At 41.4% G+C, this 22090-nt stretch overlaps 1 protein-coding gene across 1 annotated transcript in view; it reads right to left on the reverse strand.

Moving 5' to 3' along the window:
- Window positions 1-603: 603 nt before the first annotated feature.
- The window catches only part of PLPP3 (phospholipid phosphatase 3), a 62975-nt gene continuing 41488 nt past the window's right edge, over window positions 604-22090 (reverse strand). The window contains exons 3-6 of the mRNA XM_083448215.1: window positions 18304-18587; window positions 17196-17253; window positions 8517-8693; window positions 604-2516 (exon numbers count right to left, since the gene is read on the reverse strand). Coding sequence (XP_083304341.1) covers window positions 2391-2516; window positions 8517-8693; window positions 17196-17253; window positions 18304-18587 — 645 coding nt within the window. The 3' untranslated portion in view covers window positions 604-2390. The remainder of the gene's footprint in view (window positions 2517-8516; window positions 8694-17195; window positions 17254-18303; window positions 18588-22090) is intronic.

The raw sequence follows: 22090 nt of genomic DNA on the forward strand, positions 1-22090 counted from the left end.
TACCTCTTTGAGTGCATGTTCCTGCACTCCATTTCTGCTATTCTGTCATTGTGACTTTATGATTTTAATGACATTTGAATTGTGATACTTTTGTAACCCACCCTGCAACCATGTGAATAGTATAAAAGTTGAGCTCTTCTCTTATGGAGTCTTCCGCACAAACCTTGCATGGTGCTGATTCAGGACCCTAAACCGTGCTTTATATAACTGACTTTTATTTTGTTCTATGTATATTGCAATGTTTTTTTGTTGCTATGGCCGACGGCTGATGCAAATAAAGTTTCATTCATTCATTCATTCAACCTTGCATGGTGCTGTCCAGTGTACCACTAAAGAATTGGCTCACCTGACTCCATGCTGTTGAGATCAATGCTCAAAACAGAACATCATTTGGGCTATATGTTAACAGCTTTGTAAAATATTCAACAGGTACTACTGAGCTGTATTCTACATAAGCTCTCATCACCATTGGTATGTAGATATGCACAGAACACTAAACCCTTTTTGTGTAAACATTTCCAAGGAAATATCAGTCTTGCTATAATCTTCCATTTCATTTAGGCTCCAAGGAATAGTCAAAATGGAGAATATGGGTGCACAGCATTATTAATTTGTGCCTGAAACATTTATTTATAAAGCACATTTATACAGCATTTTTTTGTGTTTTTTTCTTTTGCAAATACAAACTTTAATTTTGTACTCTACAAAAAGTCTTGCATATTCCTCTTTTTACAAAAAAAGAAACATTACAAAAATACAGACAATTTAATATGGTTTTTATACAATTGTCTTTAGTTGTTACTTTCATTAAAATATTGCTACCACAGAACTACAATATTTTAGTCGACTATAAAAAATTAAGTCAATGCTTTTTGTTTTAAGCAGCAACATGTAAATAACACAGGTCAAAACACAGTTTATGATCATAGTGGATATATCTAAAATTGTTTCAGAAATAATATTTTACATAGTTAATTTTTAATGTTTTATACATTATTTATATAATATTTATATATATTTATATTTATAAAAAAAAATCATAGCTTGCTAGAATTGAAATGATAGGACGGAGTTTGCATGGCAAAGATGTGCAAAGGTCAGTCTGCCCTGGTTAGCATCAGCAGTTCAGTCCTTTTAAGGTTTTTAAGAACTGTGTTTTGGAATTACACCTGAAAGCCTAGAAGCGGGTCTCTTCCGGTTTACTTTCTTCGCATGCCCTTGGTGTTGCTGAGAGCAGCATTTAGCCTAGTCTGTAATGAATAGTCGAAAATGATCCCTTTTCAAGCCATGGGAATTACAAAAGGGATTTGACTGAACATCAGGCTAAGACGGTCCCGCCCAGCAGTCCGCCCGATAGCTGGAGGAGTTGCGTTCTGAGTCTCAACCCCAGAGCCAATAGTGCTAACATAGATCAACAAGGCTGACCACAAACAAGGTATCCTCCGTATGTTATTTGAGTCAATGGTAAAAGGGGATTTTTTTAATTAAAAAACTAGGCCACCAAGTATAATACTATGCAGGCTGGACAATTCATACAGTACTGTTGACATTAGATATTAGAGGCATGGGTCCCATATTTCATGTGTTGTCCCTTATTTGCACCTCCAACCTGCTCTCCAAAGTATTAGTCATGATAATAATTGTGAACATGGAGAATGTCATACAGAAAGTGAGGGATAGGTGAAAACAAATATGGAATGACTCTTTACAACCAGGGATACTGGTGAAGCAGGCTGGGTTGCATTTAGAAAGTGGATTCTACACCTAACTGGAAATAGAAAAATACTGTCTTACAGAATTGTGTAGTGGAAATAGGCACTTTTCTAACATTTTACTGGGTATACATCTCCGAAGCCAAAAGTAAGTTCCGAATTGGAATGGAGATAAAGAAACCAATAAAATAAGAGGTTACACTTAGAAAGTGATCACAAATCATGAATCAGTGCTTATTTTTCATAGATAGTGCTATAATCTAGTTGGCAAGGATTTTTCTCTCCCCTCTCTCACTTAATAGGAATTGAAAACTGTCATGGCAAATAAAAGAAGCAGAAGCAGAGATGGCCAGTTTCCTAGAAATCATTTAGTGTTCATTAAGCTATGAACAATTCAGCATTCACTACAACATGAACACTCAGCCAATTGCACATTTAGAATTCCTGCATCGTGTTTTGATTTATTTCGTAATTGTTGCCTTTGACTTACTTGAACAACACCCATTTTATGCAAATGTTGTGAGTGTAAAAAAGGCCACAGAGTCAGACCTCATTGGTCAGGCAAGAGTCTCTCCCTACATTCTACTGTCTGATGAGATTGAGAGCAGCAGGTAGTTGCTGTCAGCAGTCATTTTGCAAAAACAAAACAAAAACAAAAAATATATATTTGTCAAATGTCTACACCATGTTGTGATGATTGTTCCGATCAAGGATATCCACAGGTGAAAGTAACTCCTTCCGGATTGGAGGTGGGGGCAGAGAAATCTTTGTTTTCTCCTTGAAGAGGTCTGAGACATAGAACACCTGTAAATAAAATGAATATATGCATTCAATATAAATATTCAGATTTTTATACCTGCTCCGGTTTATGTAAAGGAAATCTAAATCCTCCATTAATAAGCAAAACAGTTCTAAAGTTACACTATCCTGCTATAATGAGAACCAGACTGAAGGTCTTCTAGACTGGTCCATAAAAAAGCAAACAATTATTTCACAGGCGTCAAGCACTGCTAGATACCTAGCAGGGACAAAGGCCCAAGGCACAACTTTGCATAAATGTCTAGTGGCCCTGGCGGGGATCTCACTGGTATCAAATTTGCAGCATGCCCTGGCATTGTGAGCAAAGAAAAATAAATTATGCTTTCAAAAAGGGGGAAAGGGACAAGAGATCTATCTGGAATCTGCAAGAAATATCTGGAACTTGGGGTGCCTGGGATGCCCCTCTTAAGAGTGCCCAACAGGAAAGAAAATCCTGATTAATTCTCACCTACTTTTTACTGATATGGAAAATGTCTTTCCCTGCCTTTCCTTTTCCACTGGATCTCACCCAGCACCCATTGGTTTCTTTCACTATTTTAATTCAAATACATTCACTGTGTGTGTGGAAGAGAGATGTACTGAGGGGATGGGAATTTTCTTAATACAGAAGTCTTGAAAAATGTTATTTACAGTTAAAAAACAACAACAACCCGGCACACAATCAAGAAGCTGTCAACATCCATACCAAGAGTTCACACGGCTTCGCTTCCTCTGGTGATTTAAATGGACTAAAATTAAACTTCCCTTTGGAGTCAATTCTCTGTAATTCTTAGTCAGTCAGGGTAGCTTGATATTTCCTTGCCTTCCCACCCACCCGCATCCCCTTCCCTACTGCCCTTTCCTCACAGCTAGAAAATTAAAGCTTACTCAGGATGACTGTCCTGTCATTTTAAAGAAATAGTGTCAAGGAAGAGATATTCCCAACCACCTTTCCCTGAAATAATCAATGACGTATCCGCTCTTACGGATGTGAAAAGTCTCCCACTTGACAATTCAGAGAGGCAGCCACACAATAGGAAAGCCCTGGGAGGAAACTTTGACATCCTCCCTCCGCCAAAATCGTATCAAGTCCAGCATGACTGATGTACTTTCTCCCTTGCAAAATGTAACTCTGAAGCCAGAAAGGAAAAGGGTCAGACAGAATGCAGGCTCTGCTGACAGGAGAATAAGGCTCATCTCTGCTATTCAATGCTAGAGGCTTGGTACAAACAAATCCCAGCTATTAAACACATATATTTACATACAACAACAATCACACAAGCTGCTACAGACTTGTTCACTGGCTGGATGACAATTGGTTTACTACTAAATTTCCAATTTCGTGAGCATTGTGGTAACTGGGCCCAGTGTCAAGAAGTGACAGCCATGGGATGGTTGAGGATACAGTGAGATGTGGGCTCGCTCATCGCCACCCCCAAAATATCCTGTTCTGCAGGCTACTGCCAGTGTAAATATATTGGTAATACTTTGAGTGAGTGGAACAAATGATGCCAGTGTCATTTGGTAGGCAGACTGGAGCTTTGGACTGCCGTCTAAATACTGTGTATGTTGACGGGAGTCAATGGAAAGCCCAAGGCAATTTATTCCCACCTTACCTGCAGTTACACAGGGGCTGCAGAATGGGATTCCAATTAACCCAAGAGCTACTCACGACTCAAACAAGAGCAGCGCACCTCCCCAGAACATAGACTGCACATTTGAAAAGCAGAACGTGTGGCTACATAACTCTAGACCCATAGCTGACTTTACAGGTGGGAAGTTTGTGATGGAATAGTTTGTGCAAAATGTTCCCTTGGTGCAAGGTGCCCCATTAACAACTACCTCTTCATCCTGCCTACCAGGAATCCCCAAAAAACAAGGTACAGAAAAGATAATGGGGTTAAATAAAACAGCTGATCCATGAAATATGCCCATCTATTGAGAAATGTAATTCCACGAAAACCCATCACTCTGTTCTGCAGTTGAAGTAACCAATGTGTGAGAGGCTCTTATTCCACCAGCGAATGTGTCCAGGAAGAGCATTATTGTTCATATGTTATGACCAAAAGCATTGCTTTTATACTGCTTTGAAGCTCTAGCAGGGTTAGAGAAGTTGTGCTCTTAATTCAACTTCCCGAGACTTCCATTAGTTAGGCTACTAGGCTTTTCAGAGTGCGAAATCACAAAGCATTTGATTGTTTAAAGAGACTGCTTGTTTTACTGGATGCAGATGTTTGCATTCAGGCTTCCAATTGTCTTGCTATGTTCCCAGATCAGTTAGTTTGACATCTAAATATTAGCATTGAAGCAAACAGTTATTTCTCTGAGGAAACAGAACTCCACTCAGGGAAAAAATAGATGGTTGGCTGCAACCAAAGAAAAATAAATAGTAGTACCAACCTCTTTCCCTGGCTTATTTAAATTTCATGTTCTCTTTGAAGGCAACACTAGGGTTCCTGAACCAAAACTACAGTTCCTTTTTTCTGACTGTCAGCATATTAAGTCTCCTGTTTCAAATGAAGCTATATTAGAGATGGATAGGCATTCTAGACTTTCTTTTGGTTCTGGAGAAAAAGGTTTCTTACCCATTATAACACTAGCCCTTCATAACGAGAGGAAAAAGAGCTGTGAACTCCTGACAGCAAATGCTGTCTCTGACTGTCCTACTCAAATCAATGAGATTTAAATTAGTCAAGACCACTTCTGATTACTTGCTTTTGTTGGACAGTGTGCAGTACTTGTGGTTCATGCTTGTATTCTATCACTACTTCAAGAAACTTGTGGTGGAGAATTGTAAGCGTCCCTTTGATTTTTTTTTTGGGGGGGGGAATAGGCATACTTGGTGTTCTCTGTGTGTCTTCTAGATTTTGGAAATATTTAAATCTTGATTTAATTTGAACACAACTGCTAAATGTCTGTACCCATTCATCCATTTCTGTAGTATGGCAGCAGCAAGAGTTGGAAGGCGATTTTGACGCCATGCCTCTCATGTACCCACTTCCTAAGACTGGATTCAATCACGGCGATGTCCACATTCTATACCAAGAGCTCCATGACAAATCAATTTGTGGCAGGAGTGAGTAGCGGTTGCACGGTGGAAGTGGCAGATGGGGGATTAGGTTCAATCTGGCCTGTATTTTCTAACTGGATAAGTTATGGATGGAGTGTCATCTTGGCTTTCTTAGCCTTTGCTCTGCAGTTCATGGCGTGTGTGGCTTTAAATCAGATATTTGGGTAGTGGCGTTAATTCCCATTTAAACTGTATTTCACTTTTAGCAAGGTTTGAGGTTATAAAAACACTTTGAGAAATCATGAAACGTGATCTCCTAAGGTTAGAACAGTGTGTTAAACCTTCCTAATGCTTCAGCTGCTTAACACAAAAAGAGAGAGGGGTAAATGCACAGAGTGTTTTTGCTTGGATTTATGCCACTTCCTGTGGAAGGTGCTCTCCACCCATAAAGAAAACTCAACAGCAGACGACAGGGAATGTGCTATATGATGCTGTAAGCTGCCAGCTCACCATTTCAACTGATCGATGCCCTTCTTAAATTCATTATATTAGAAAAGACTTTACTTGGATCCAGAACATTTTAGCAAACAGCTTAACATGAGGTTAGGTGAATAGGAGAAGGAAATGGCCCCTAAGATTTGCATTTTCCCACAATTTGCTACAACACAATTATAGCCACCACAAAGTGATTCATAAAAGACATTTTGATTCTAGCCATTCTGATTGCATCTGAATTCCAAACAAAACAAGATCTTGTATGGTCCTGGATGAAACAAGTACTGCAACCCCCTTAGAGGCTAGCCTCAGCTAGCCTCTAAGCTATTGCCAATAATCAGGAGAACTAAACTGCAAGAATTCTGGGTCAAAGGACAGGACATAAATTTTAAATAAATTCATAAAAGTATATAAAGCACAGTGAAAAAGGCGAGGCTAGGGCTTTTCTAAATCTAAGTCTCATAAGCAACACTCAACTTGCTTATGAACATTTAGGCCATTCCTTAGGAGCTGGAAATTATGGGAAGACGTAGGGGAGCAGTAGTCACCCCTCTCTTCATTTCCTTTTCTACAGCCATGTCTGTTTCCCCACCCCCCATGGCTGCACAAGGGCCAGACTAAAAGTGACCAATACCCTCTGCGCATCCTGATGAAGGACTGAAAGGGCAGCAGCCACGGAGGGAGAGGGTTAAAAAGGAAGTGATGTACATGTGTGTGGTGTTTCTCAGGCAGCTGCTTCCTCCGTGGCCTTTATCTCGTCACAGGAAAGTCAGCCTATAGCAGCCGAACTCTCACCCCTCCTCTGGCCCAGTAAAACATGCCATCTGTTTACAGGTCAGGAAAGCGGGGTCAGATTTGTAACTTGTCATTGGACAGGAAATGGTGAAAAGTGTCCTGCTCATGCATCGAGACCCTTATTGTCTCTCAGAAGCGTTTTTGCTGCAACGCATTGAGTTCATCTGCATCCTACTGCACCCTAGCATTGCATTCTTCTTCTTCTCTCTGTCCTCTTCCACCCTTTGGCAAAGTTTTTAGAGTAACTAACAGGAGAGCTTAGTCAAAGCCTTCCATATAGCTATCTCTAAAACCGGGCGATTCTAGACAAAGCCACATGACCCAAATTGAAGCCCCTGAGCTGAAAAGAAACTGTTTCGTTGTGTGAAAAAGTTGCCCAAAGTATTTTCTGAATATATCCAAGAGCTCCTTCCAGGGTGATCTTTTGTTTGTTTAACCGGTGACATAAATAAATAAGAATAAAAATGCCACAGAAGCTTTGAAGAATCTTGTTGCGCTGTCTCTGCAACTTAGTGGAGACTATCACTTCTGCTACTAAGTAAAATGCAAGCAGGAGATGTTCACCCACTGAAATTACAATTGAGGTTCAATGTGTATGTGGGAGATGCAGGACTGGGGAAGAAGCGCTTGCTGGAAAACAAACTGATGGCCTGGGGGCATGGAGGGTGCTTATGCATTCTCTCCCCCCCCCCCCAATTCTCTGGCAGTTTTATTATTATTTTTCTTTCCAGCTAGATTGTGAAATTGGAAGTGAGGAGGGCAAGTCATTTGTAGGGGAAAACTGGTGGTTTTGGGAAGGAGTAAGCACCTGCCTGGCAAATCTCCCATATAAGTGCTATTCCTGTAATTGCATAGTCAAACTGCATCTTATGTGGGAACTCAGTGCTTGGAAAATCCCAGGTTTATTTACTTCACAAAATGCAGCTGGCCTTGATTCAGAGCACTGCATGGTGCTGATTGTGGAGTTGTGACCCTTTATCTCTATGCTCTGATAGCTTTCTCCTGAAGGTTGTGATGTCTCAAAAAGACACGTTGATCTGGGCATGTTTTCTGGAGCTAAAAACATTTCTGCTTAGCTTTTCAATCTGTACTTGGGTACTGAGAGACTACATTCCTCACAGAATTCAAACAGTGGTTTGGTTAGCAATGGAATCAGTGGAGAAGAAAGAAAATACATATATATTCAGCTGCCTTTTGAGGTGTTTAAAACTCAGGATGGGTGGGGGGCTGCTGTAACAGTTTACACATTCACCTGTGTGTACCACCCTGCTAATGTGCCCAGTCTTGTATGCATTCAAGGAGAACTCTTTTCCATGCACTAAACATCACCAATCTAATCCTTAGAGGGAAATTGTTTCACATGAACTTCACATGTTACATGTGAAAGGTTACTGTTTCCTGTGTGTTTATCTTTTAGGTTTCTAACACTGCGTTGCACATTTGTTTTCCTTATTTAAGTCTCCATCCCTTTTTCCCTTCTTTGTTTAAGTCTATCCTTCCTTGGTTTTACCAACTCCTGCACAATGCCAGCAACACTCTCCCCAGTGAGGTCCACCTAGCACTGATACTACATTTCTGGTGCCAGGGTAAAGCTTTTCTCTGCCCTTAGGATGGGCTTTAACACTCGAATAGTGCATCACTGTCTTATGGATAAGGTGCATGTGGTTGTTTAGTGAAACAATTCTATGGTATGACATGTCACTTACTATGCAGTAAGCCACCAGGGCCCCTTGTACGAAACCAGCCAAGACGTCTGTTGGATGATGTTTGTGGTCAGACACACGAGAAAGCCCTGTGTAAAAGGCCATCATAATCAGTGTGAACTGCAGCAGGGGACGCAGCAGACGGGCTCCTCTCCAAGTGAACCTGGCTTGCAGGTACAGCTACAAAGGAAAAAAAAGGAAGGTGAAAGGCATTAGGATGCTGTCCTCGTAACAGTTGGCACCAGATTGCAGTGGAACAGAATTGGTGCCAGGTTTACAATACGGCAAACAGAAAACAAACCTATCTTCAGGGCAGAGCAAAATAGCAGCCGAAAAAAGAAGCGTTGTGTGGCAGGGAGGATCTCTATTTTAACTACCAGCACTGTGAAACAGGTGCCAGCAGTAGGCAAGAGGTGGTAGTGGTAGATGAATATCAACCCCCACCTTGTCGACCAAATTTGGGCCCCAAGTTCAAACTTTCAGCTCAGTCTTTGTAACTTCTTTTGTCTGTCATGCCATCCAACTTTAATGAGCGACCCACAGTCCTATGATTATAATTACTGGGGAATGGTGTGCTTTCTTTATCAATTTTTAACACACTATTTATAATTGTATAAACCTTTCTTATGTCTTTCCTTGATCATTTTTTCTACCTGGTAAGAAAGGTTTGTACAATTATAAATAGTGTGCTAAAAATTGATAAAGAAAGCACACCATTCTCAGATTTTGGCTTCCCCACTTCTGAACATTTTCCAGATCTGCAACCCCCTTTTTGAGATGAGGTAACTGGAATATTACTGCTGAATATTATTGCAAGTGCAGCTGCAGCATGGATCATAGCATTAAGATTCAGACCATCTTATGGTTTTTTCCTAATTTGCTTTTAAATCCTAGCAGTGTTTGTGACCACTTTGTGACTTGAACTTTTAAAATGCCTTGGACCTAAAATACAGTGTTCAAAATGATACTTTTGCTTCAGCCAGGGAAAACGAGCAAACAAATCAACAGCCAACCAAGGACTTGACCTGAAATGAAGTAGCTGAAATGATGTCAAACGGGTATTGTCTCCTGCCTCACCCCTCCCCACTTATCCTGGTCCGGTTTCCTCTTGAAAGTTGTGGGCACAACCTATTCCTCGAGTTCCTGTGGGAACCTTGGGAAGCCAAAAAGAGAGAGGAAGAGGCAGCAGGAAAGGCAGAAACGTTTGCCCACAAATCAAAGGAGCTGGAGGCCAACCCAATCTGAAATGCAGGGCGAGGGGAGTCTGAAAAATGGCCAAGTCCTCCCATTATGGCTGCCTTCCCATAACACAAGGCAGGGAGATGAACGTGACAAGGTCACAGCAATGCCTGCTTGTATAATTGATGCAGTAAAAGTTTACAGTTGGAGGAAAAGCGAGGCACTGTAGTCTGATCACTGCTTACAAATCAAGACATGAATTAGGATGGGCTCATTCTTAAGCCAAGAAACCATGGTTTCTCAGTCCAATATTTTTATGTCTGGACTGGGACATTTTTATGTAGTTGCTTTGTTGAACCTGCCATTGGTACAATGCACAAGCACTGGTACAAGCCAATCAGTATATTTTCAGAAGAAAACAGTGCATGCCAGTAGTCTGAGAGAAGAAAGGTCAGGTCTAAACTTAAGAGAGCTCCTGCAAGCAAGAACTGCAAGCAAGGCAGAATTTTACCAGATACAGCTGTCTCTACCATGGCATTTCAGTTCTGAAAGAGGCTGTACCTATTGGAATTCTCCCTTCTCACAGAATCATAGAATTGTTTTATCTAAGCCTGAAGGTATAAGAGCCCATTCAGTCATTAAACAGTTTAGAATCATCCTTCAACATAATATCAATTATTTCTCTTTCAACGAAACTTTAAATCACCATATTTGCTGAACAAAATTTAGTTGCAGCATGTGGAAGGTTAACTATCTTGTGTTCTTTTTCACAAAACCAACCCTGTGCTGTCATCTTCTGCCCTCTTTACATCCGAAAGGTTTTCATTATAAAGTGAAACCAAGCTAAAGAAAACAAACACTTAATGTAAAAAAACAAAAAACAAAAACGAACAACCCAACTGAACTGAAGTTGTTTTTACAGCAGACAAAAAGCGAATTACAAGTGGTTTTTACTCAAGTCTCTATATACTGCTAACTCAGTCGTGGGAGGTTTACGGAGGCGCCAGTGTGGTGTTTATATAGTAACATGAAATGAACAACTGCCACTTGCAGACCAATAAGCTGCAGTGGGAAAAGTGGCGGCCAATAGCACAGAGGAGATAAGTGTGACAAAACCAAAGAGGGAGGGAAGACAGCAATGACCTCGTGGCCATATGTAGCCAGGGTTGCTGGAAAACCTCTCACATATAAGAAATCTGGCAGTGGCAACATCACCACAGAACAGACCGCTCTCAGGGCAATGTGAAGCAGTTCTGCGGCGAGGGGACTTCCAGTGATGTTAGTGGGAATGTCTGTGGTTAGTCAGGGATCCCAAGCAAATAAAAACGAGGGGCTCATGTTCCCTTAACAAGTGAGGAGGAGAAAAATATTAATAGTTGCTTACATTTTTGTTACTTTTCAGAAGGCTTGGCTATAATAATAATAATAATAATAATAATAATAATAATAATATCACATGCAACATATGTTTGTTGTAAGAAGGGCTTTCATTCCATTTTCAGACAGTGGCTCAAAGCAGCTAAATCCACCATTTTCAACGTTTATATCATGCGTGAATGAATCCATTTGTCATCAGTGCCGTTTTTCTAGAAAGAGGTTCTGGAACTCACCATGAACGACTCCCTTGTTCTCTTATAATAGCAATGGCGCCCACCTGAGATGTGCCGGAACTGAGTTCCAGTGAGTTCCAACTGGGGGGAAAAGCTCTGCGTGTCATGAAGTTTACACAAGTAAACTCATGCTACCAGTACCAGCTGTGTGAAGGCATCTTTGTTACTTCATAGTACTGCTCTGGAGTGATTTTGCGTTCTTTGAAAGATGGAGAAGCTACTGGACAATGTGTTTTGGGTGGGAGAAGATGTGGTCAACCATACACACTTCCCTCATAAGCGCTTGAAAGGTAAGCTCTGTTTGACACAACTGTAACCGTGACCCATATTCAAACTCTAAAGTGTTAGCTCTAAAGCTGTCAGGGTTGCCTAACCTACGTCAAAAATTGCTGTGGGGATGAGTAAGAACACACTGTAGAGTACACTGCTGATTGAGAAATGCTTACATTAATGTTTAACAGTTTCTGAAGTACTGTAGGAAATTTTCAAATGAATGAGTACCTGCATCTGGCCTCATTTGAGCAGATGGGTTAGAGACACACAAAAGAGAGTAAAGGGGGGAAATCATTCCCTTTTGTTGAGTCTGGGGCTTTGAAATCAGTCACTGATATTTATCTAATGACTAACAGATTGGCCATGATCCCACTGAAATAGAGTCAGAAGTTTGCTATTTGGCGTTCTTGCAGACATGAACTCCACTGTTCATCTGGCTGTTAGAGTACGTATAGCACAACCCTGGGAACTAAAACAAGTAGCATTTAAGGTGGCCACCTCAGGAGTTTATTTCCTAACCCCGCATGGCACAACGACATAAATGTCAGTGAAGTTATATAAGACATTAATCCAGCAGCTGTTTTCAGATTTGGCTGGCACAATGCAACACCCTGTGGGCAACATTACCTGGCTTACTCTAACAACCCCTGGAGTCGGGACACATTTATTTAGAAAGCTAAATACTACCTAAATCAGGCTTCCTCAACCTCGGCCCTCCAGACATTTTTGGCCTACAACTCCCATGATCCCTAGCTAACAGGACCAGCGGTCAGGGATGATGGGAATTGTAGTCTCAAAACATCTGGAGGGCTGAGGCTGAGGAAGCCTGACCTAGATGGTAGCTGGTGTTCTTCCACATAAAGAGGAGAGAGTAAATGTGTGGGTATTGTTGGACTGGCCTTAGTAGTGTCTGAACTGGGCAGAGAGAGCAGCAGCAGGAAACTAATGCAATTGCTTAATGGAATGTCATTAAGTCAAGAATGAGCTTTGGCCCAGCACATCTGAACACTGCTGCGAAGAAGCTTCGCTATGCCATTGTGGATTTTCCTTTGGAATTCAGGATTCAGCTGAATCCAATGCACACTCCTAGTACACAATGCAGATTCCTGTTGCAAACCAACTAAAACCACAACACACACCTTTTCTTACCTCCTGTGAACTAACCATGCATTGAGCAACAAGAGACCAACCCACGGCTCTCCAAATAATATATGAGACTTAAAATAGATGCACAATGCATATGCTTCAAATGTTACAGTTTTAACTGGAACAAAACATGAGTCTATAATAGACTCGTTCAAAAAACAAACAAACCCCAAATGTATCAAGCAGTATGAAGAGCACAATGCTGAACTTGTAGGATCCAAAAAATGCAACCCTGACAAATTTAATGAAGATCCACTCCCTACAGGACTGGAGTGCAAGAGGGAGAACCCTACAGGCAAAACTGGATCAACCATGACAGCTTCTTCTACCTGAAGTCAAATGAGAGTAGAGGAAAATTAGCACCTTGTGGGAGAGTTTGACATTAGTCAGCACTTCAAGGTGGTTTTCATTTTGTTTTTTGTACGAAAGCAGCAGAGCAGGTTTTTATGATATGGTGTGCCAGGCCCACAAAGCCTGTAAAATTGCTTCTCTGCAGGTTCAGAATCAGCAGTTGCCTGGGTGGGGGCAGTAGCGTACAGCGGTAGGGGCAGAGAAAGAGTCCAATTTTCAGTAAGTTGAAACTCACACAGACAGCCTCCAGTTTTGCAGAAATTACATGCTTGTCTGTACATGCCATTTTCTTTAATGAATCCAAAACTAATAGTGACTCATCTAAGTCAAAGGTGAGTTCTCTGAATGTTTGGGGAGCTCCCTGCCACGTTCTAGCCTCCGACTTTCTCCAGCACCATTTCCAAGAATCAAATTTGAACATTTATGAGCCAAACTAGCTGGGCACATTTCACGAACACCTTTCCCCCTATTGCCTGCGCCCCTCCCTTTCTTTGACCGTTATTCGGTGGAAGGAGAGTGAAAGGTGTTTAAATGATTGCAAAACCCCCCAAATGTACTCAGGACTACCATGCTCTCCCCTGACAAGTACCCCTTCCCAGTACAGCCAAAAATAAAAAGAGCCTCTTCCAAGTACATTTTGGGCAGATGTGGTGCCCATCCTATCTCCTCAGGTCACAATACACTCAGAAAAAAAGGGGGAAAGAACTCTTCATAATCCCAGTGGCTCTTGTATCAGTCATCCTCTAACTGAGCAGTGAAGCTACCATTTAGCCAGTGAGAATTGGCTATGTGATGATATTACCAGTGAAGCAAATTCAGAGTGAGGACATTTTTAAAAATAAAAATAAAAATTTGTGTTAGATTTGTTTGTCCTGAATGACATCACCAACTAGCTAATTCTCACTGAATACATTGGGGGAGGGGGGAAATGGTGCCAAATAAGCAACTGAGTAGCACTGTGAATATAAGCAAAGAAGCATAGCACAAAAGATGCTATGTCCCCTCACCTCAACACCCTCAGGTGCTAAATGCATATAATGACAGCGCCAAGTGTAATATCTCTGAGGAGAGCATTCCACAATTGGGGAACAACCACAAAAAAGACTTGTTCTTGTCTAGCCATTCTTTGCTAGGAGTAGGGGCACGAAGAAGGGACTCAAGATGATGATGGCAGGGTCCAGATAGGTTCATGTGAGGAGATGTGGTCCAGAAGGTATTTGGGTCATGAGCTGCATAAGGCTTTATAGGTCTAAACCAGCACTCTGAATTGAGTGTAGAAAGTAACTGGCAGTGAATGAAGGCGGATCAGGATTGGTGTTATATGCAGTGGCGTAGCGTGGGTTGTCAGCACCTGGGGCAAGGCAAGTAATTTGCACCCCCTAACCCGTGGATTTGCGCCCCCTAACCCGTGGATTTGTGACCCTAACCCTAACCCCCAGATGTTGCGCCCGGTGCGGCCGGCCCCCCCTGCACCCCCCACGCTACGCCACTGGTTATATGATCAAACATCTTACTCCCCGTCAACAATTTGGCTGGTGGATTCTACACTGGCTGCAGTTCTGAACTGTCTTCAAAGGCAGCCCCATGTGTAAGGCATTGCAGTAATCTAAGCTAGATCTTATCAGAGCACCTTCTAGGTTAGATTACTGTTGACCTGCAACTGCCATTATCTCGGACTACCGGCCATGTTGTTTGGGATTGCTGGAAGTTGTAGTCCAACAATATTTGCAGGGCCACAGGATAGGCTCCCTGCTGCAGAACATTCAGCTCAGTCCAATACATTAATATAATTCTACCATTTTGTGAATTCTCCATGAATTGCTTTGGTTACTATACCAAAGTGCCATAAAATCACTATTTTGTTTTCACCTCAGTCCAAACAGTACAGAAGGTCTTCATACTGTTCCTCCAATTTTAAAATCAGTGAACATAAATGGCCTCTAAAGAGGTCCTGGAGAGTTTAGCAGGGTGTAGACATACAGGGTGGGAAATGGTGGAACCATTTCATGGCAAATGGAAGTGGTGATAGGTAAAACAAACCATTTATTCTGAAGTCCTCGAGACCAGCTCCATTCTATAACCAGAGCTAGGACACACACTCACTCACTACTGCTATGATTATTCTTATTTTTTTTAAGAAGAAGGAAGAGGGGGAACCAAAAATGAGCTTTAGCCTTTTTCATGTTGCAAATCCACCCGCCTCCAATGTTATTTTACTATTGCTGAGAGGAAATGGTGTAAATGTTTACGGAATAACTTTGAAACATTTAAAGAAAAGTGAGAGAAAAATATGGGGAAATAAATTCATGCAGACTCCCAAAAAGTCTGAAAGGCATGGTAATTAAATTATGGAGGCTGCTTCCATCATAAAGAGTAAAAGGGAAAGGGGAGGGGAAACAGCAGGGAGCTGTGTGTTAATTTATCTTTTGGGGCAGCAAAGAGAAGGAATTGTGTTGCAGAAAGCCTACACATATATATCTACTTATGTTTAATGTTTATATAAGTTCAGGTCTGGGTTCTCCTCCCCCACCTGCCCCCAAATTTCATATCTAAGGTTACAGGAGACTCAGGGCCCACAGATCTTTTGAAATAGTCTCAGAAGAAGAAAAAGCTTTCCCTTAATTACATTTACCACAAATCACTCCCTAAATCTCTCTCCCTTTTCCTTCCAAAGAGCTTAGGGTAGTTCCACCCATAATTGACCTGTGCCGTGCTCTTTTCACAAGCTCTATCAAGCATGCTTCCAGCAGCTACAGTCAGGAAATACTCTGGCATAACAAGCTGAGGAAAGGAAGGGCAGAGCCATTTTTCATTGACAAAGAAAAACAAGACCAGCCCCATAGTTTTGGATGAAACTATGTGGGCTAGTAAGTCCACCTGCCCTGCTTCCTGAAGAGCCACTCAGAAAGCAGATTACTTTTTTAAAAAAAAACCTAATGCAACAGATAATTATGATTTTGAATCAATGTAGGTAAATGACAAATAAAGCAGCCTAACATTATCTCAATTATGTTTCTTGGCAAAATGAAATACACGCAGGCTTACATTCCTTGAGCTTTGCTTGCTCTTGTGCTTTTTCTAGTGAAACTGAGAGCGAAACAAGTAATGCAGATGTGGTTCTTTTTGGGCAGGATAAACATTGCAAAGGAACAAGAAACTGCTGGTCTATCTAGCTCATTATTGCTTACACTGCCTAGGAGTCTTTTCCAACTGTACCTAGAGAGGCTGGGGAATTCAATTTGCTCCCCTTTGCTTCCAAGGCAGATGCTCTTCCTACCTCTCAGCTATGGCCAAATTCTTAAAACCACAGCATCCAAATGCCTCTGTAGCACACCTGTTTTATAGGTCATAATCCCATTCCATAGGTCATAATTCCCAACTTGAAGATGAGGAACAAATCAGGCTGATGTCTGATGTTACTCTCTGATGCACATTTAGTACACATTGCTACCTTCTTAAATAGGGCTGTCTTACCCATAGGTGCTCGGGGTGTGGGGCACCTAGGCACTGGGCTCTCAGGGGCGCCAGTATGGAGCCCCAGAGTTGAGTCCGAGGAAGAGCCCACCCATCGGTCAGAGCACCACGGTGGGCTCTTCTGCTGCAGGCGGCTCTGCGCCACGAGTTAGGGGGCGACCGAGCCAGCGAGACGCTGAGGCGGCCGGCCAGCTCTGCCCTCCTGCGCCTGGGACTGGGCAACCTGAGGGGTGGGGCGCCGGGCGGATCCTTGCAGCCCGGTACCGCATATGCTTAAGACAGCCCTGTTCATAACCATGGTCTATGCTAATGTTGGGCAGTAGTATTCGGCCCAGCAATTTTCACATTTTGGGAAAAGGGGTTTAAAGAGAAAAGAAAAAGAATTTTTTAAAACCTCTCAGTCACCTTTCATTAAGGTAAGCCACATGGCCAGGTGTACAAAAAAGCTCTTAGAATTGCCCCCATATATATCTGATTTCTTTGGTCTGGGGCGGGGGCTGTCACCTGAACACTACCACCCAATGTAATGTCAAAAAACAAAGCTGGGCTGAAAACTTTGGCCCAGCATAAGTATTTTCTCATTTCTCACATTGCCTTAAGAAACATTGATAAAACATGATTTCTTAAAGATGCATGACCTCCTACTTACCACCAAATAAAGCATGGTATAGAGGGAGAAGGAAGCATGTCCAGAAAAGAATGATTTCCTGCAAAACAAAAGAAGCAAAATAGCACACTTGTTTTGTTCCTGGAGCAAATGGCCAAATGCTTTGGTTTTCTGAACAACACCTTTGCACAGTCATCAATAAAATCAAGTATAACTCTCAACCCCTAAAATACCAAAACAGGAACAGCAGTTTAAAATTACTTAAGGATATGAAATTAAACAGTCCACACTGCCTGTCTATATTTACTTATTTTTATGTCTCTAAGATGTCTCCTCCTCCCTGCACATATACACTCATAGAGATGGCAATTTTAAATAAAATTCTGGCATGCAGCCATGCGGCCCAGGGCACTTACATAGCAGGTTTTACATCTCCTAATGCATAATCAGTTGGTCTCGCCTATCTTCTTGAGGCAGTTTGGAACAGCAAGTTTTTTTAAAAAAAGTTATAATTTAATCTGTCTTTCTTGATATGAAAAGCTTTCTGAAATTCCTTTACTTTTTTTTTTTTTTTTGGTTATTAGTGACAAAACTATAGGTGCTCATCTTTATAAATGGACTCAGATATTTGCAAGCCTGTGTAGCCAGATCTATTTGCTACAAGGCTACATAGCTTATCTGAGTTAAGTTACACCTTCCTCAAAAAATGCTTCCTTTGTAAGGAGCAGTGATTTTTATAATGTTAAGTGTATCAAATTCTTTTAGTTGTCCCCCCCCACCACCCAGCAGCTTTTTATAATCTTTCTCACCTTTCCATTCTTACATTCTTCCCTTGGACAATTATCCATTGTTTGTTTAAGGAAATATACTTGCAAATCTACCATTGAAACAGGACTTACAGTGATATTACTACACCCAGTGCAAGGGAATAAAAATTGGACAAACGACTTGCAAACTCGCGTGGAGGTATCAAGACTAAAGGAGAGCTATTACGTCTTTAAATTTGCGGTTAAGAAAGTCAACCCGCTTGCTCATTCATTCAGGTTCCTCTGCCATTTTTCAAGGTGATTATGTAGGCAAACAAGGGTATCATTTTTATTCAAGTCACAACACACTATTTCTGATGGAAAGAGAGAGAAAAAGTTCTCACCTGGCTTCCTGAACTTTGCTTTCGTCATCGTTAAAGCACTGGTACTCTTGGATATAACCCTGAGAGCAGTTGATTAGTGTAAAATTCGGCCGGCAAACCGCAATAAAATTGGGCCTCAAACGTCCAACAGATACTTTGGCGATGTCTGTGAAAGACTGGCTGATGGCACACCCAAAGGCAAAGCAACCCACTTGCTTGTACAGAGCTGCCACATACGGGTTCTGGATGAAGGATCGAGATGTTTCCTTTAAACAATGGATCCGATAAAACTCTCCTATTATGATCTGTAAGGGAAAGAGACGTATATGTTTAAGTAAGATAAGGAATTGTGCATCCTTCATGAGCAGGCCACATGTCAATACAATTTTATCGGAACAGAGCGTACAGGTGTAGCTTTTTTAGTTATCCCATTTCTCCCCTCAGAAACAATCCCACTTCACTGTATGATTAATCTGGGGGAGACAGAACATCATGGCCCCTCTCCGTCTCCACCCACTGTTGAAATGGGCGCAACATATACACTTGAGTTCCATTGCGTCTGCTTGCTGAAGTTCTTGGACTTGCTTTGTAATGCTGGGCCAAGTTTCTGTGATTCCCTCCTCTTCCCCCGGTAATTATTTAGGGTCTTTATTTGAGAAAAACATTCAAATGGCACTTAGTAACTCCCCTGTGAATGCAGCCAAAATGACAAGGAAGGTACTTATTAGTATAGAGACAGACAACATTCCCCAAACAATTTACACGTCCCAAAGTTATTACTAGAGACTATCTTATAAGTACAACTTGGAATGCAATAATAAATCAGAAGGCTTTGGGGGAATCTCTTACAATTGCAAAGGCTGCAAAATGAGAGCAATCATAGTAACTGTTATTCCATGCCTTAGCTTACAGGCAATGATGACAAGCCCAGTGATATCATTAGAAAGAACTTGCCTAGCTGCTTTCATTGGATGATCCTATCTACTTCTAAACACCCAAGGAACAGAATCAAATCTAAGTGATGTGGGTGCTTTTGGCATCTTTATATATATGAGTCATTGGGCAATTGCACCTCAGACAAAGCTGGAAATAAGCTGCAGGTGTAGCCAAAAATAGCAGGTAATTCCACAAGGACAACAGTTCCTAAGCTGAGCTTTTCCAAGTCTGTCACCTGAATGGAGAGCTCTAAAAATTCTGCTCTAGTAATTGCAGCAAAACCTTAAGCGATCCAAGACACATGTTTTTGAAAAGGAAGTCACTACAAAGGCACTTTCCCCTCTCTCTATTTAAACTGAGATATTTCACATGTCACATTAAACCACAGTTAAAATAAACTATGGTTTAATGAGAGGGGCGCTCCTGAAATCACAGATGCTTTGCTTCTTCCCCAATCTTCCTGGGAAGCAAGCGATGGTCTAGCTTGTGTCATCTGATGCCAGTCTCGTAGTTTCTCTCCAGATAAACCACAAGCGGAGACCAACGTTTTCCTCTTTGACTGACATTCATGGCTTCTTTGGGATAAACACATCATGAGGGGTTGGGAGAGCCAGTCCTGGTGCCATCATGTGACAGCAACAGGCCCAATTTGTTGTATTAGCCTGAGAGCTGGCACAGCAAGAAAACATTTTTTTGAGGTGAGGTGGTGGTTCTTTGCTCCTGGTCAGCACAAGTGATAGGGCTGTGGTGCAGTGGTGACCATGATGCTCCATTAAACCCTGTCACTGGTGACCATGGATTTAGATTTCCCTCTTAGCCCTGTATGATCTTTGAAACATTAGTCTCAGCTATACTGGCAAAGAAAAAGTGCTTTATATGTGTTGTATATGCATTATAACATGGTGGCACCAGACAGCGCTGTGGAGTTCCGTTTTCGCCAACCCGATTTCTCATACAAAGTTTACGGCGTGTTTAACTGAAACACTTCTTTGATGTGTCTATATCTGGCCACTGTCCAATAATATTTTGTTAATTTATATCACACTTTTCAGAGCCAAGTTTCTCATTTAATCTCTGGATGGATGGAAGAATAGGCTCCTTCTCAACTATTGCATATACATTCCTGGGGGAGCACAGGTTGCTCTCCAATACATCAGTGATCCTCAGCTTGTTAAGCATTGGATTCTGGTAGATGGAGCAAACAGTTTTGTGGGTCTCACAGATAGCAAACTTATTTCTGTTGTGACTCCACTGGGATCATTCAAAGGGGGAAAAGGATGGTCACAAGCTGCTAACTGCTACAGGACCAGTTATCCCAGGTTGTGTGCAGGGCACTAGGCAGTGAGCAAGGAAGAAACTGGGTTGCTTTACCTTTTTCTAGGTTGCTGAGGGTGGGAATAAGTACACATTTTCTGCTTCAGCTATTACATTTTAGATGTCACCCTAAATTGTCTAAATGTACACCTTTCTCATGTGATCAACATAGGTACAATTGGCCAGATTCCAGGATTAGCTGTAGCTCCTTGCTTGACTGCATGCTCCCATAAAGTGCAAAATGGTTCTCATTATAATTTCTTAAAATTGTGGGAAACACAGTTCATACCTGCACACACTTTTCTGTTGCTCTTCCTACAATGCAGCATGTTTCTGGGAGCACGACCCAAGAACCCTTGAACCATACACTGTAAGTATTTCCTGTGCCACATCTAGAGGGAATGTTCTAGACTTGACACTAATGCTATCAATCATCATTATGAACTTGGTTTCCTGGCTTCTTATAATCTCAAGCTTTTAAAGGCAGTTTAATGAAAATCAGGCTGTGAAATCAATTCCAAATGTCACACCTCCAGGAAAGAGGCAAAAAGCTTAAATTGTTCTTTGTCACGTTACCCAAGTAGATTTTTTGAGCTCTGGTTTTACATTTTTAGGATTTTATTAATTACTTCACTGTTTTTATACCTCTGTAATAAAATAGGTTCCTTTCCTCCCTCTCCCTCTACATGTTTTTTTTTATTCTGGCCAATAGAAGAATATACACATTCAATGGCCAGAAAAATGCCTTCATGCAAATCAATCTCTGAAACAGCCAATAATATTACTCTCAGCATGGAAACATTGCCAATTACATACAGACACACACACACACACACACAAACACACACACAAATTCTTTCTAATTTACTTTTCTCCCCTTCACCACAGTCTTTGTGTACCAACTATCACTAAAATGAATCTATAAAGCTATTTAGCGTAATATACTAATTAAGCAAAACAAGGAAATAACTATTAAGAGCAACAAAGCCTGCTTCACTAGATATGGAAACACAATTTTTTATATTGTAATGCTTCTGGGGGATGGTGTATTGTCCCCCCCCCCCCCAAGATTGTTGCCCAGCTACAAATGGCATGCCGGCAACATGCTAATATAAGGATGCTTAGAAGGTTCAGAAAGAATTGCTTTTCACATGTCACACCACCAAACAGCTTCCTTGCAGGTTTATCCACAAAAGAGAGAAGGAAATGGCTAGCTCTCATATAGATGTTTCATGGAAGGGGGATGTCTGTTTTGTTGATTATAAGATTTACAAGAATAAGTGTTATTAACAATGTGCCACAAGCTGTAAGTGTAGTATTCTGGGTATTTTGCTTAGAACCCTATGGGGGTGAGGCAAAGGAAGACCCTAGAGGGTGGCAAGCAATCCAATTTACAGGACAAAAAAATTGCAAAGTTTAAAGGCTGCAGACATAAGAGGTACTGAGGAGACAAGCTACAGGAAACTGGGTTTCCTGGTTTGGGAAGGTTTGTATTGTAAGGTGCAAAACCTGAAACTGAATGAATATTCAGAAATGGAGGTAGAATGAGACAGTTGGG

The sequence above is a fragment of the Podarcis tiliguerta genome (genome assembly GCF_965153285.1).
Source record: "Podarcis tiliguerta genome assembly, chromosome: 6".
In the NCBI taxonomy this organism is placed as follows: Eukaryota; Metazoa; Chordata; class Lepidosauria; order Squamata; family Lacertidae; genus Podarcis; species Podarcis tiliguerta.